Genomic DNA, 15611 nt, shown 5'->3' with positions numbered 1-15611 from the left:
ATTATTGGATCATTTTATCTTTTAACAGGATAAAGATTTTTTTTTTTAACTTGCCCATGTCTCTTACATGTCATGAATTTGTATGAACACTGCTGTTGTTCATTAACATCAGGGACTTAGAGCAGAACAACTGTGCTCTCTAATGTCACACCTGAGTCAGAAGTTAGCTATCTGAAATCACATCAGTGAGAAGGGGCCAGCCCACTTTTGCCTGGAGCATCTGAGCCACTTGGATCACCATGATTCAGAGAAGCAGTTTCCATTTCTAGCCAGGGCAGAGCTCCAGGTAGGGGATTTCTCATACAGCTTTTTCACACTGGTCTTAAGTATGTGGCGTCAAAGGAAACAGGCTCCTGAATCTGCTTTTCAGCTCAGGCTTGATGTCAACTACTTGGCTTTGAGACTATCAAAAAACACTGGCTCCATTTACATTCTACCTAAAATTCACCCTTTCCTCACATCCTAATATAATCTTGTCTCGTCTTTTGTTTAGACGGCTCTTATGGTATGCAGTCTTCTTGCTACAGGAAGTCAAAAAACCTCATCTTGTTGGACCACAGGCAATGGAGGTGGAGCAGGCTCATATCACCTTGTTAAAGGCTCAGGAATTTAACAAGCCACTTGATATCACATTGGTAATTTGAAATTAGCCATGGTTGGGAGTATTTACACCACAGAAAAGGACAAATACTACAAATCACAGGTATCTCTAATCCCTGAAGACCTGACTGTTAAATGTGTATCATCACCCCACTGATAGTGGGTATGTTTCTGATGATATTTATCCATGTCAGAGTTTATGAATGGGGTGGCAAGACAGCTTGTGCTCTGAAATGCCTAAAATGCTGTGCTAGTTTTTACACTGGAGGAAATAAAACATGCTTTAAGGGAAAAAACCTTTAAGTACACTTAAGTAGAAATGGACCTGTTCTCTCTACCTGTCACTGATGTAGGAAGAGTGTTGGCCTTTTTGAGTTGTTCTCTGCGCTCAAGCCTGGACACTGGTGTCTCTGGCTTCTTCTCTTCTGGCTGAGTGGTGGGCTTGTGCAGGGAACTAGCTCTGCTGACGCTGCTGCTTCCAGGCTGTGGGGTGACACTGACCTGCATGGACAGAAAATCAGGGAAAGCATGTATTCATCCTAAAGACAGAGAAGGACTGACCATGCAAGGCAAAGCTGCTTAGAGGTTTCCATCAGCTGGCCCCCATCTTCTGCTCCCAGAGGAGGAGCCAGACTGCACAGGGAGCAGTGTGTGCTCAACCCTGGCCCCCAGCCAAGGAGCAGCTCAGTCAAATGTCCCAAAGAAGGGATGCTACAGGCTTTCCCGGAAGAGTCCCATCAAACTATACAATCAGAGCCACAGAGCAAGACTCCTAATTTCCTCTCGACCCACTGCTTAAAAGAAAGTTATTTTCGTTACTTTTCATATAACTGTTGTGTGCGAGGATTCTGCCAAATCAGGTTAACCTAAGAGCATAAGGAAACCAAATCAAATTTCTAACTGAAAATACCTCTTTGGCTTAACAGTGGTCAACTGATTTACTGCTCTACCATCTAAGTATTTTCCACCATTCCTGGCCAGCCTTTTCTCATTACTGTTGTTTTAAATCCTGAACTAAAAGAAAGCCAAGCTTGGAAGTTCCCTGGCTGTCCAGTAGTTAGGACTTGGCACTTTCACTGCCAGGGCCTCAGTTCAATCCCTGGTCAGGGAACTAAGACCCCACGAGCCTTGTGGTGCTCAAAAAATAAAAGAGAGAGTGAGCCAAGCTCAGAGTTAAAGCCGAAGACCAGGCTACTTACTTGTTCTCTGGCGAGCTTCTCTGCCTGTTTGGCCTCCCTGGCCTGCTTCCTCTCTTCCCGAGTTGCCTGCTGCTCCCGAAACCCCTTCTGTTTCTGCAGCGCCAGCGTTATCCACAGTGGCTGCGCGGTCTCAACCTTCTCCACAAGTTTGGAGCCATCTAAGGAGTGTCTGCTCTGAAGCATCGGCTTTTCTATGGGGGAAAAAAGACAGACTGATATTGTGATATACTATAAGAAATACATATTTGATCTTTGTCCCTGTTTCTGGCACTGAATTCCTAAAACCCTTGCAATGTCCTAACTGATGAGAGCATAAAGGTCTCTTTTGTTCTGCTAAATGAGGTGATTCCTGGGAAGCATGTAAAGATGGAGTCTGGTTGGCAATATCCATGTGATCAGAGGGTTAGAACTTTGAGTCCCATCAAGCTCTGGGGAGGGGCAAGGGGCTGGAGGCTGAGTTCAGTCATCAATGGCTGATGACTTAATTGATCACAACTTTGTAACGAAGCATCCATAAATACTCAAAAGGACTAGTCTGGAGAGCTTCTGAGCCAAGAACACATAGAGATGCTGGAGAGTGACTAGCTCAGAAAGCATGGAAGCTCTACGCCCATTTCCCATACCTTGCCCTCTTCATCTCTTCAATCTGAGTTATATTCTTTATATATATATATATATATATAAACTTTTATGCATGTGTGCGTGTGCGTGTGCGTGTGTGTGTGTGTGTGTATACACACAGGCTTCCCTGATGGCTCAGCAAGTGAAGAATCTGCCTACCAATGCAGGAAATACACGAGATGCAGGTTCAATCCCTGGGTCAGGAACATCTGGAGAAGGAAATGGCAACCCACTCCAGTATTCTTGCTTGAAAAATCCCATGGACAGAGGAGCCTGGTGGGCTACCATCCAAAGGGTCACAGAATCAGAAATGACTAAGCACAGCACACATATAAACGTTAAACTGATAACCTCGTAAGTAAAATGTTTCCCTGAGTTATGTGAGATCCTCTAGCAAACTAACTGAACAACGTGGATTTGCAATTGGCATCTAGTTTGGGGGCATTCTGGTAGGACTGAGCCCATAACCTGTGGACTCTAATGGTGTCTCCAGTAGAGAATCAGAACTGAGTTGAACTGACACCAGCTTGGCTATGTGGGACCCACACCCCACCACCCCACAACAGAATCAGTCAAGACAAAAAGCAGGTTTGCCCTGAAACTAACTGCTCACTCATCTCAGTCCCTCATCCCCTAAAACTGTGACATATTAATCAGCCCAAGAAATAGTCAACCATCCCTTTCTGACACAGTGTGCCAACGTCTGAGTGACTACCCTGGGTGGGAAAGTAGCATCTTCAATGGAAAAAAACAGGAGCATTTCTCTTTCCTCAAAATGGAAGAAAAAATCGTCTCCACTGTAAAAAACATCTGGCCTACAGAGGACCCAGGTAGTTCTTTGATTGTTCTTTTTTTTATTGCTTTTTAAAATTTATTTTTTCAATGGAACTTCCTCCTCCCCCCGCCCCAACCCACACTGTCCCCTGACGAAACAAGTGGACCGAATGTATGAAAGAGGAAAAGGGGGCACTGCAGTGCTTAGTGGGGCTGCTAAGGGCACCAGGACTCAGAGGAAGATGGTGAGAAACGGTGGCTTTGGCCCATTGCCCTCATTTGATAGATGTGAGTACTTGAGTCCACAGCCATCAAGGGCAGTGACCGTGGTCATTTAGTGCACAGCTGAAGGCTGAGCCGAGGACTTGTGACTTCCGGTCTGTGCTCTTACCATGGTGGACTGTCTTGCCTGTGCAAGTCAGGGCAACAAGCTTCCCAGGTGGAGAGGATCAGAGGTTGAGTAATTGGGCTCTGGAATTGAGCAGACCTGAGTTTGACTTTATGTGACCCCAGAAAAGCTACTTAACTTCTCCAAGCTTTCATTTTCTAATCCGTAAACTAGAGTCAAGAATGGCACAGGCCTCATCACGCTGATGTGAAGATTAAAAGGGGTCCTGGGTGTGAAAACGTTTAGAACAGTGTTTGGCATATAGTAACTGCTCTACAAAAGTAAGTGTTCTTAGAAATCCTCTGGTGATCCAGTGGTTAGAGCTCTGCACTTCCACTGCAGAGGGCATGGGTTTGATCCCTGTTCAGGGACCCTCAGTCTGGGGAGCTTACAGATTGAGCCACAGACTGGGCATCCCAGTCCTAGTATCTTTTGTGGAGGAGACAAGTCCCCTTGGCTGCTGGAAGAACCTCTGGGACAGAGGGCTGGAGAAGCAGAGACCTACTCATGAGGATGGTGCATGCACTGGCTTGTCAACAAAGTGGAGAGAGCTCTGCACCGGTGGCTGCCAGCCTGCTGCACTCTCCAGTCTGAGCTGGGTGAACTCCTCAGCCTTACTCCACACCACAGTTTGGTGTGTGACCTGGGCCAACTGTCCCCTGAGAAAAGACTTAGTCTAGCTACTCAGAGACAGACTGGGGGCCCTGAGATGTGATCTGGATGGGGTGGTGCCCATTGTCAGCATGTGGTTGGGTGGCCCCCAGAAGCCTGCTACAGTTTTGTCTCCCAGCCTGGCAAGAAAGCCCCACCTGCTCCTCACTGCAGTTCAGTGCTGGTTCTGGAGCAGAATACCCTGGGAGAAAAGTGCCACAGAGGCAGCCAGATTTCTCATGGCAGCATGGCCATCTCAATTCCTGCAGCCACAGTCTCTCCACTCCATAGCCATACACTAGATCTGGGATGAACACGATGAGGAAGGGACAGAACCCTGGGCTGAGTATGAGCACAGCACCTACATAGGTGTGTAGGCCCTCTGTGAATGCACGGGCTTCACTTGTTTCAGCAATCCCCTCCTTTGGAGCAAGGCATGCGCTTAAGGAGAACAGAGACTGATCAAGCCTGACCCACAAGGCTACTCTAACGACTGGGGAGCAGACCTCCCTGCTGAAAGTGTGGCAGCAGCCACAGAGCAGAGGGGAAGTCCCATCTCACATCCCACATAGGCCCTAGATCCCCCAGTACACACTCCCTCCTCAAGGTGATAATGGCCAGCACAACTTGAGGGAAAATGTGGCTGGCATCCGTATCAACCCAGCCTTCATACCAAAGACACTGGGCACACATAATCCATACAGGGATGCACCCATGTAAAAATACTCCAAGACCACAACAGATAATGTTTCTCCTAAATTCGTAAAGTAAAATGAAAAGGCAGAGGAACTACTCCCAATTTAAAAAGCAAGAGAAATTCCCTGAAATAATGAAACAGAGCTCACCAGTCTACCCAACCCCAGTTCAAAACAGTGATAGTAAAAATGCTAACTGAATTAAGAAAGATTACTAATAGAAATTCAGGTCACAGTAACAAGGAACTAGAAACTGTAAAGATGAACCAATCAAAAATAGATAATTGCCAAGATTAAAAAAAAAAAAAAGCAATCTAAGAGCAATGAATAGCCAGCTAAAAGACAAAGAATAAGTAACCTGGAAGACAAGAATAATGAAAACCACCCAATCAGAACACAAGACAGAAAAACAAATTAAAAAGAAAATGAAAGCAACATACAAGATCTATGGTATATATAAAACTTGCAAGCCTGTTTATAATAGGGGTTCTAAGAAGGAAAAAAGAGAAAGAAGATTGAAAATGTATTTGAAAAAACGGTGGCTGAAAACTTCCCAAAGCTAAAGAAGGAAACAGGAATCCAGGTACAAGAAGCTTGGAGGGTCCCAAACAAAATGAATCTAAACAAAACCACAACCAGACATATCAGAATTAAAATGGCAAAACTTAAAGAGAGAATTCTAAAGGCAACAAGAGAAAAACAGTCATTTACAAGGGGATTCCAGTAAGGTTATCAGCTGATTTCTCTGCAGAAACTTTGGAGGTCCCAAGGGAGTGGAGTGATATATTTAAAGTCTTGAAAGGTCAAAACCTGGAACTGAGAATACTCTACCCAATAAAATGATCATTAGAATAGAAGGAGAAAGAATTTCTCAAACAAGCAAAAACTAAAAAGAATTCAGCAATAATAAATTTACTCTTACAGAAATATTGAAGTTTCTTCTCTAAATAGAAAAGAAGAATTTCTAGGACAGGGAAAATCATGACAGGAAAGGCAAACCTTCAGTAAGAACTGAAGATCACCCAAATAATCCAGTGTGTGTGCTCAGTTGTGTCCGACTCTTTGTGATCCTTTGGAGCCCACCAGGCTCCTCTGTCCATGGGATTTCCCAGGCAAGAATACTGGAGCAGGTTGCCATTTCCTCCCCCAGGGATCTTCCGACCCAGAGATCAAACCCGAGTCTCTCGTATTTCCTTCATTGCAAGTGGATTCTTTACCACTGAGGCATCAGGGAAGCCCCCCAAATAATCCAGTACTTAGATCAAAAAACAAACAAGTGTAAAAGCAGTTATAACTATAATAAGTACTAAAAGGATAAGCATGAAGATGTAAAATAGGACAGCAAAATCACAAAACATGAGGGAGGAGAGTATAAAACTAGATCTTTTAAAATGTATTTGAACTTGAATGACTATCAGTTTAAAGCAAGCAGATATAGTCATGGGTCAACATACATGAACTCCATCATAACCACAAATCAAAAACATATAATAGATTCACAAAAACCAAAAATAAAAACTGAACCACGTTACAAAAGAAAAGCATCAAACCACAAAAGGAAAAATAAAAAGAACAAAGAACTATAAAAATTACTGGAAAACAGATTAAAATGGTAATAAGTACATACTTATCAATAATTACTTTATGTTAAATGTCAAAGGACTAATGCTTTCATTACAGGGGGCACGGGTTTGATCCCTGGTCAGGGAACTAAGATCCTGCATGATATGCAGCATGGCCCAAAAAAATAGGAAAACAAAAAAGGACAACCCAATTAAAAAATGGACCTAAGAACTTTCTTGATGGTCCAGTGGTTGAGAATCCACCTGCCAATGCAAAGGACATGGGTTTGATCCCTGGTCCGGGAAAATCCTACATGCTGTGGAGCAACTAAGTCCATGCACCACAAGTACTGAGTCCAAGCTCGAGAGCCCCCGAGCCGAGACTACTGAAGCCCACATACCTACAGCCTATATTCTGCAACAAAAGAAGCCACTGCAATGAGAAGCCTGCCAACAGCAATGAAAAGTAGACCCTGCTCACCACAACCAGAGAAAACCCACATGCAGCAACAAAGACCAGCGTGGCCACAAATAAATTTTTTTAAAAAATGGACCTACATAGATATTTTCCCAAAGAAGATACACAAATCGCTAACAAGCACATGAAAAGATGTTCAACATTGCTGATTATTAGTGAAATGCAAATCAAAACCACAGTGAGGTACCACCTCACACAGGTCAGAATGGTTGTCATCAAAAAGTCTATAGATAATATCGGAGATGATATGGAAAAAGAGGAACCCTCCTACACTGTTGGTGGAAATGTAAATTGGTGTAATCATTGTGGAGAACTTTATAAAGAACCACTATGGAGGTTCTTTAAAAAACTAAAAATAGAACTACCACATGATCCAGCAATTCCACTCCTGGGTATATATGTGGAAAAAATGAAAACTAATTTAAAAAGATACAGGCACCTCAGTGTTCATAGAGGCATTATTTATAATAGTCCAGATGTGGGAGCAACCAAAGTGCCTGTCAACAGATAACTGACTTAGGAAGATGTGGAGTGTGTCTATATTGTATGTTTATATACGGGCTCACACAATACACACACACACACGTGTATACACAGGCTTCCCAGGTAGCACTAGTGGTAAAGAGCCCACCTGCCAATCAGGAGATGTGAGAGATGCTGGTTCTATCCCTGTGTTGGGAAGATCCCCTGGAGGAGGGCATGGCAACCCACTCCAGTATCCTTGACTGGAAAACCCCTTGGACAGAGAAGCCTGGTGGGCTACAGTCCATAGGGTTGCAAAGAGTCAGACACAACTGAAGCGACTTAGCACGCATATGTATACACATGTACATATATATACACACACCACATCTTCTTGGTTTCCTGGACTGGCATGTTGATCAGCAGTGTAAAGACCATATCTCCCTATTGGTTTCTGTTTATCCTATGGAAGAGGAGCCACAGTGGAATATTACTCAGTCATAAGAACAAAATGAAATGTGGCCTTTTGCAGTAACATGGATGGACCTACAGAATATTATGCTTAGTGAAAAAAGGCAGAGAAAGACAAACACTATATGATATGCATAATCTAAAAAAATAATACAAATGACTATACAAAAAAGAAACAGATTCATAGGCAAAGAAAACAAATTTATGGTTACCAAAGGCGAGAAAGAGGTGGGAGGGATAAATTAGAAGTAAAGGACTAACAGATACAAACTTCTGTACAGAAAATATGGAAGCAACAAGGGTCTACTGTACAGCACAGGGAATTGTACCCAATATCCTGTAATAACCTATAATGGAATATAATCTGCAAACAAAATACACAAAAAATGAATCACTAGGCTATACAGCTTAAACTGGCACAATATTGTATACCAACTACACTTCAATTTTTTAAAAAATAGAAAATACAGACAGACTCAAGGGAAGCTGGAAGCCCTGTGATGTGATGCAGGGAGAGACCTTGTACGCGTGTCCTCACTTGCTTTGCTCACTTGTACTGAGGATCTGCAGTTCAGTGAGTTTATGACATATCCTATCTTCTTTGAAGCAAATGATCTCTTATGAAATGGACAGATGGTATAATGAAATTCCAGCAAACAAACACAGATTAAACATACTACTGATAATGCAAGCATAAGAACACAGCAAAGCTGTCACGTTCTTTGCCTGATACTCCGCGAAGCAATCAGATCTGACAAGAAGTTGGCCCAATAAAATAAAAATCTGCACCGTGATTTGCAATGTGGATTTACATCCATTGTTGTTTCAGTGAATCTCAGCCTCAGTACATGCAGTGCTCCATGGGTTTTAGCTAATGATGGCACTACATACATACAATTAACAAATAAATTGGAGGTCCAGGCTTAACACTTTTATCCTGATAGGCATTCAGCCAAAGAATTTGGTCAGCCTAGGCCTGGAGTTGTAGTGTAAAACCCCAACAGTCTCAGGTAGAGACCACCATGTGGTCCTTGCTCTCACACTTCTTTTCTACCAAATAAAGAAAAATCCAGTTAGCAGAGACTGTCAGCCCAGAATCTCAATACTGAGAAAGAAAACAGGGGCAGCAACAGGTTTTGGTAAAAATTAGAAGAATCTCTCTAAGACACAGCAGCAGAAAACAGGGCGTTGTTTCTCTGGGAGAAGATAAGAGAATCAGAGAGCAGGTCAGCTGTGAGAGGAGCTCTGATGGTACCACAAAAGGGAACAACACAAAAGCTAAAGTCAAAACTGAAAACAGCGGTTCTGCTTCAAGATGGTGACGTAGGAAGATCCTAAGCTCCACTCTTCCCACAGACAACCAAGTTTACAGTCACATACAGAACAATTCCTTTGTAAAGAGATCCAGAAACTAGCTGACTGACTCCAGCACATCAGGGGAACAGAAACAAAAACCATCCATGGAAATGGGTAGAAGAGGCTGAGGCACAATCTCACCATAAACCCCATCCCCGGGCACAGTGATCCACAACCAGGAGGGAACTCAGTGGAATGCACACTCTCTCTCTGAGAAGCAAAGGATTTGGACCCCCACCTCTGGACCTCAACTTTTAAGACTTCTACTTCAGTGACCGGCCCCCAAAACACCTAGTTCTGAAAGCCAACGGGGCTTATGTCCACAAGACCACAGGGAATCTAAGGCACAGCTCTTAACAGGCTTGTGGGGACTGCAGCTAACCCCTAGAGCCCAGTGCGGAGGTAAGACAACAACAAAAACCTGAAAATAGGCTCCTCTTCGGGAGGACAAACAGAAACCAATAGGGAGATATGACCTGGTGATGCTGATCAATGTGCCAGTCCAGGGAGCCAAGGACAGCTTGGTTAAAAAGGACGACAGGGTCTTCCATAAGGCAAGTAACCAAACCCATGTCCCTGAGGGAGTTCTTATCTCTGCAAAACCCACCCCAAATCTAAACAATTACCTAAACTTTCCCTAGAAAAACCTGAGGAGCAAATTTTGGGCTATGACTCAAACCTGACCACTTACTCTGCAAAACCAAAAAGTATCAGAGGAAGGTTTTTGGGGCCCCAAAGTCAAACCAAGTGATCACCACACTGCCCCAAACATCCAGTATGAAGAAACACGAGGGGCAGCCAGGAGTAAGGGTTGCCCTAAAATTTCCTTACCAGAGAGCTTCACAGTAGCAAGCTGGTGGGGCCAGGGCCCCACATACGCATATGCAGGGCCTTGTGCATAAACAGACAAAGTTGATTATGCACACTGCGGCTCCTTGCGGGGCTAGTTAAAAGTCCCCTAAGGTCCCACCTTAGTTTCTGTCGCTACTGCCCAGAAACAGAGCGCACACACTGGGGTAAGAAACCAGTCTTTATCATCACTGTACAGGCCCCTCATAAAGATTAATGACACTTGCTTCCTAGTGGCTCAGACAGTAAAGAATTTGCCAGTAATGCAGAGACCCAGGTTGGATCCCTGGGTTGGGAAGATCCCCTGGAGAAGTGCATGGCTATCAACTCCGGTATTCTTGCCTGGAGAATCCCATAGACAGAGGAGCCTGGTGGGCTACAGTCCATGGGGTCCCACAGAATTGGACACGACTAAGCGACTAACAATTTCACTGTCAACCTAAAGTATATCAGTCTGTGCAGCATCTCTAACTTACTACTTGTGTAAGTAAGGGTCACTAATGGGTGTGAGCTGCAGACACGCACGTCAGTCCACGTTTCCAAAACTGTAAAGACAAGTACAGAGCCTCACTCTGACTCAGGAGTCATGGCCCTTGGGGAACGGGGCACCAGCCTCTAATTAAGGGAAGTGCTCCAACAACAGCTCCAGGGGCTACCTCCAGCCCTGGGCAGTTCTGCCTTTAGCTGTGACTCAGGAGGCTGGACAGAGGCAGAGCTTTGCGATCTACAGCTACGCACCTTTCCTCCCCGCCTCCGGCGTTGGGACAGGCTTCTCTTGCCCAGTGGATGGCACCGGGGAAGCGGGTTTCCTCTCGGTTTCCACCTCTTCCTCCTTATCCCGCTTCTGCTCCTTTCTCTCCTCAGGTGGCGGGGGTGAGGGCGGCCAGCCGCTGTCCCGGCCCTCCTTGCACGGCTCGCTGGGCTCCATCTCGGGCTTCCCCACCCGGCGAGTCAGCAACTCCACCAAGTAGGGCCTGCTCACCTTGGAGAGCGGGGAGGGTGGTGGGGTCTGGCCCGCAGGCTTGGGCGCCAGGGCTGGCTTCTGGGACAGGGGCAACCTGTTTGCCGCCTTGTCCTGCTCCGGAGCCGGGGGCTGGCTACCTGCCAGTGGGGGCCCGGGCTGGGCCACAGGAGGAGAGAGGCTGGGAGGGCTTTCAGAGGAGTCCTTCCAGGGGGCCGGGGCTGGCTTCCTCTCTGGGGGGAGCAAGGGGCCAGGCTTGAGGGCTGCAGCCTCCGTCTCTGGCTCTCCATGTGTGCTCCCTGGGGCTGACGGTGCCCCATCGATACTGTCCCCTGTGCTGCTGTGCCTTTTCTTCTTCTTCTGTTCTGTTTGTTGGTCGCAGTGGAAGCGCAGGGAGTAGTTGGTCCTTCTCAATTTTATTCCAAAAAGGGAAGCTTTATCCTCTCCACCTGGCATCGTGGGCTCTGACTTTCCTGCTCCATCTGTGGTCTGGCTGTCTGAAGTGGTCACAGGCTCCACCTGGGCCACTGCTTTCTGTGGTGGGTAAGGCAGGCCTGGAACGAGGAAAGATGGAAGGTCTTTGGCAAATTTGCACCCCTCTGTGGTGTCTGTTGGCTCCTGGTGAGCCCTGGGTTTCTCTGCATCTTTCAGGGCCTCTTTAGTATCAATAGCAGGGGGCTGGGGCACGGCCTCTTCACTGGGTCCCGGCCCGGATCTTTTCCTGATGCTCTCCCCTTCCCCGCCCCCATCGGAGAACTTCTGCCAGGCAGGTTTAATGGAGAATTTGGCATTTACGGGCGGGGTCCTCCGGAGGTTTCCGCGGGAATCACACCGGCCCCTGGGCGTGTGCTCATCCCCGGCCCGAGACTGCTCTCTCTCGCCACGCTGGTCACTCTCTGAGCTCTTCAGGATACGGGATCGAATGGAGGCCCATTCAGCGAGCGCAGCTGCGCTGCTTGGAGACTCTGGTGGGGGCCTGGTCTTCGCACTGCCTGCCCGGGGTTCCCCCAGGGCTCGGGGTGGGTTTTCCAGGGCCGGGACATCCACCAGCTTCTTTTCTTCCGACAAGCCCAGGAGAGATTTGCACGCAGTGTCCTTGATCTGGCTCAGGTTGACGGCCGGGCCGCAGAGCTGGGCTCCGGTGACCAGAATGGCCGTGTGGGGGATGCTCAGGGTTGAAGGCAGGGCGTGGGAGGCTGGGCTGGCTTTGGGGGCCTTGGGCTCTTGGGGAGCTGAGGTGAGCCCCTCATCTTTCATGGGCTTCACTGGGCTCAGATTGACTTTGGGGAAGAGAATTTGTTTCCCTCCCGATGACACCTGGAAAGTGTAGGGTCTGGGCATGGTCTGCCTCTCATCCACCTCCTGCCATCTGAGTTCCTCCAGCCTTCTCTCTGTTTCTGGAGTAGCAGCTTCCTTCTTCTCTCCTGGCACCAGCATTTCTTCCACCTGGGCCTCTTGCTTCTGGGGAGGCTGCATGTTGGTTTCTTCCCTCATTTCCTGCCGTCCACAACCACGATCCCCAGGAACATCCTCCTGCTTTCTGGGCTGCTCCCCCGATGTCTCAGTGGCCTCTTGGCTCTGCTTTACCCAAATACTCGGTTTCTCAGAGTTTTCTCTCAGCTTTTCAAGTTTCAGGTGATCTTGCTCTTCTGCTTTCTCCGCGAAGTCACTCTGAAATGGGCTCCTCAAGCCACTTTTGTGGTCCAGCTGCGGCTGATTCTCCTCTTCCACTCTCGGTGCTTCCTGAAGCTTCTTCTCCACTTCCTGCCTCCTCTTGGCCTCCAAGTCTTCTCGCTTCTTCAGTTCTTCCCTCTTCCTCACCTCCTCCTCCTCCCGCCATCTCTGGGCCTCCAGTTCCTCCTGCCTCCTGAGCTCCTCCTGCCTCCTGAGCTCCTCCAGCCTCCTGAGCTCCTCCTGCCTCCTGAGCTCCTCCTGCCTCCTGAGCTCCTCCATCTGTTTTTCCTCCTCCAGCTCCCGCTGCCTCTCCTCCTCTTCCAGCCGCTGCCTCTCCTCCTCTTCCAGCCGCTGCCTCTCAGCTGCCCACCGCCTCTGCTCCTCCAGCTCCTCCAGTCTTCGGAGTTCCTCCAACTCTCTTTCCTCCTCCTGCCACAGCTTCTCGGCCTCCTGCTGGCTCCGAGCCTCCATCTCCTCCTGCACCAAGCATCTTCCCAGGTGCTGCACCTCTTCCTCTGGGCACACGGGCTCCTTGGCCTCCGGGAGTCCTCCCTCCTCTTCCTCCCTCTGCTCTGGGCCCTGGGAGCCCGGCTCTTCCAGGCTCTGCGTTTCTTCTTCACGTTGCCTCTTCTTTGCCTCTAGCTGTATTTCTCTTTCCTCTTCCTCCTCCTCCTCTTCTTCCAAGAATTCTTGCCTTCTATTCTCCTCCCAAAGCCTCCGCTCCAGAGCCTGGAGCCTCTGCTCTTCCAGGCGTCGCCTCTCCGCAGCTTCGGCCTTTTGCCGTTTGCACTTGGCCTCAAGTTCTCGCCAGTATTCTTCCTGGCGTCGCTTCTCTTCCTCAGAGTCCAGCGGCTCTGGCTCTCTTTCATGCCAGATTGGCTTGTCTTCTCCAGGGTGTCCGTTCTGGTCCAGGGACAGCTGATGCAGGAGGCCACCATGCTCGTTCTGTCGATCCTAACGTGGGTAAGGGAAACAGAATTAGCTTTCCCTGTGCACAGGCCACCTTTATTTACAATCCCATTCACCAATGTGGGTGGCCCTCCTAATCGTGAAAGAGGGACCACGTTCAAGCCAAAGACACAGGTCACCTCAGGCAGGGAAGAACTTCAACCGTTGGGTTTCCTCTCTATATGTCATCCTCAAATTCTTTTTTCTTAATACACATGCATAATCATAGGAAAACCAGTAGCCCAGCATTAGAAAGGTGAGGAAAAATAAGATTAGCACGTCATCAGTGTCCCCTGAAACTTACGACTCAGAAGTCTAATCAAACTGAAGAACCTTTGACTCAGGCTATGGCATAGGAAAGTGAGCCATCTGTCTGCTGCAAAGCAAAATGTCTGGAGCCCCTCAGAAGGAAGCCTTTCTCTCTGCGGTCCACCAGCCACTGATGGGGGACAACAGGTCAGAAAGGGTGGTGGAAAGGAAATGGGCCCATTCACCCTTGTGCCAGCAACAGAGCCATATCCCCGACAGGGAGAGACCAAGTCCCTTCCCTAGGCCCCTCACAGCACCACCCTGCTAGGCAGCATCAGGATGTCTGCCAGGCCATACATACCCCGACAAGTCGCCTGTGCTTCCTTGACACCCTCTGGTTTTTTGGCTTAATGGACAGTTTGTGCTTGGCGGCACTATTATCCAGTCGAGCAATGGCCAGGGGGATGGCATCCAGGTTGACACTTTCGATGGTGCCAGCAGAAGAAAGGTGCCTCTTGGGCCGGGATGGTTTAACTGGAGCAACCTACAGTGGAGATTGAAAATATGCAGTCAGTCCAGATGAGAGAAGAGCCTGCAGGGAATCTAGCATGGCGGCCCTTGTTAGAGTCTGCTCCTGGCCCAGCCTGGCCAGGAGATGCTGTCAAGCGCAGGGGGTTCATGGGCACAGTGAAGTGAGCACTGCTTTTAAAACCAAAAGACACTGAGCATTTGTTTTGCCAGTGATATCCGTATTAACTGGTAAAGGCCATTTAATCTCTCAGGGACTAACTTTCCTACTGTGAATGATATGTGGGTTAGATTAGATCGGGGGTCAGTAAGACACAGTCAGGGGTCCTGTCTGGGTAAAGTCTTGCTGGTACACAGCAACACCATTGCCCGTGGCTGCTTTTGTACTACAAAGAAGAGCAGAACAAAGGAGAGTCTGGTAGTTGCAACCTTATGGCCACAAGGCCTAAAATAAACAGTAGTGTGCTAAGCCCTGGACAAGCTCATCGCTATGCTAACAACACTGTAACTCTAAGCACCTTCCATTGCCACAGACTTGTACACACCTCAGCTCTTACTTTAGCCCCTTTGGAACAGGTTTCAGTGGAATGCCAAAAAGTTAAAAACCAGAAATACACATAAGTGAAGAAATGTTTATTGAAAGAAGGAACAATAAGTTCTCCACCTAGGGCATAAGATGTGTTATCGGCAAAAATGCTTTGCCACAATCACGCCAGAGTCACAGGGCACTGGTGCACTGAAAGCAAAGAGGAGGAGGCCCCCAGGTGAGAACGTGAAGGGCAGTTCTTCAAAGGATGAACTGCAGAACCGCTTGCAGCTCTGTAACACAGGTATGTATGGTCACTTAAAAACCACAACCTGAGACCAATCGTAAACATTTAAGACGTGGATTCCATCCCCTGGCTGGGAATCCCCTAGAGGAGGAAATGGCAACCCCCTCCAGCATTCTTCCCTAGGAAATCTCATGGACAGAGGAGCCTGGCGGACTACAGCCCGTGAGCTCACAAAACAGCTGGACATGACTTAGCGACTAAACAACAATAGAAGGATACTCTTTCCTTACAGGCTCTTCAACTTCAGGTATTCTTGAATGTCTTTTTCAATGGCTTACCAGTGTCTTGAAGTATTAATACATGAGGCTGTTA

The 15611-nt window shown here is 47.6% G+C and overlaps 1 protein-coding gene across 7 annotated transcripts in view; it reads right to left on the bottom strand.

Moving 5' to 3' along the window:
- CRACD (capping protein inhibiting regulator of actin dynamics) overlaps positions 1-15611 on the bottom strand; it is a 276923-nt gene that overhangs the window by 4023 nt on the left and 257289 nt on the right. For all 7 annotated transcript variants that reach the window (XM_061420229.1, XM_061420234.1, XM_061420230.1 and 4 more), the window contains 4 exons: positions 14300-14482; positions 10845-13695; positions 1800-1990; positions 939-1101 (listed from right to left, as the gene is read on the bottom strand). In XM_061420229.1, coding sequence (XP_061276213.1) covers positions 939-1101; positions 1800-1990; positions 10845-13695; positions 14300-14482 — 3388 coding nt within the window. The remainder of the gene's footprint in view (positions 1-938; positions 1102-1799; positions 1991-10844; positions 13696-14299; positions 14483-15611) is intronic.

Source organism: Bos javanicus, chromosome 6 (genome assembly GCF_032452875.1).
Source record: "Bos javanicus breed banteng chromosome 6, ARS-OSU_banteng_1.0, whole genome shotgun sequence".
NCBI lineage: Eukaryota > Metazoa > Chordata > Mammalia > Artiodactyla > Bovidae > Bos > Bos javanicus.
This window is presented reverse-complemented; position numbering and strand designations above follow the sequence as displayed.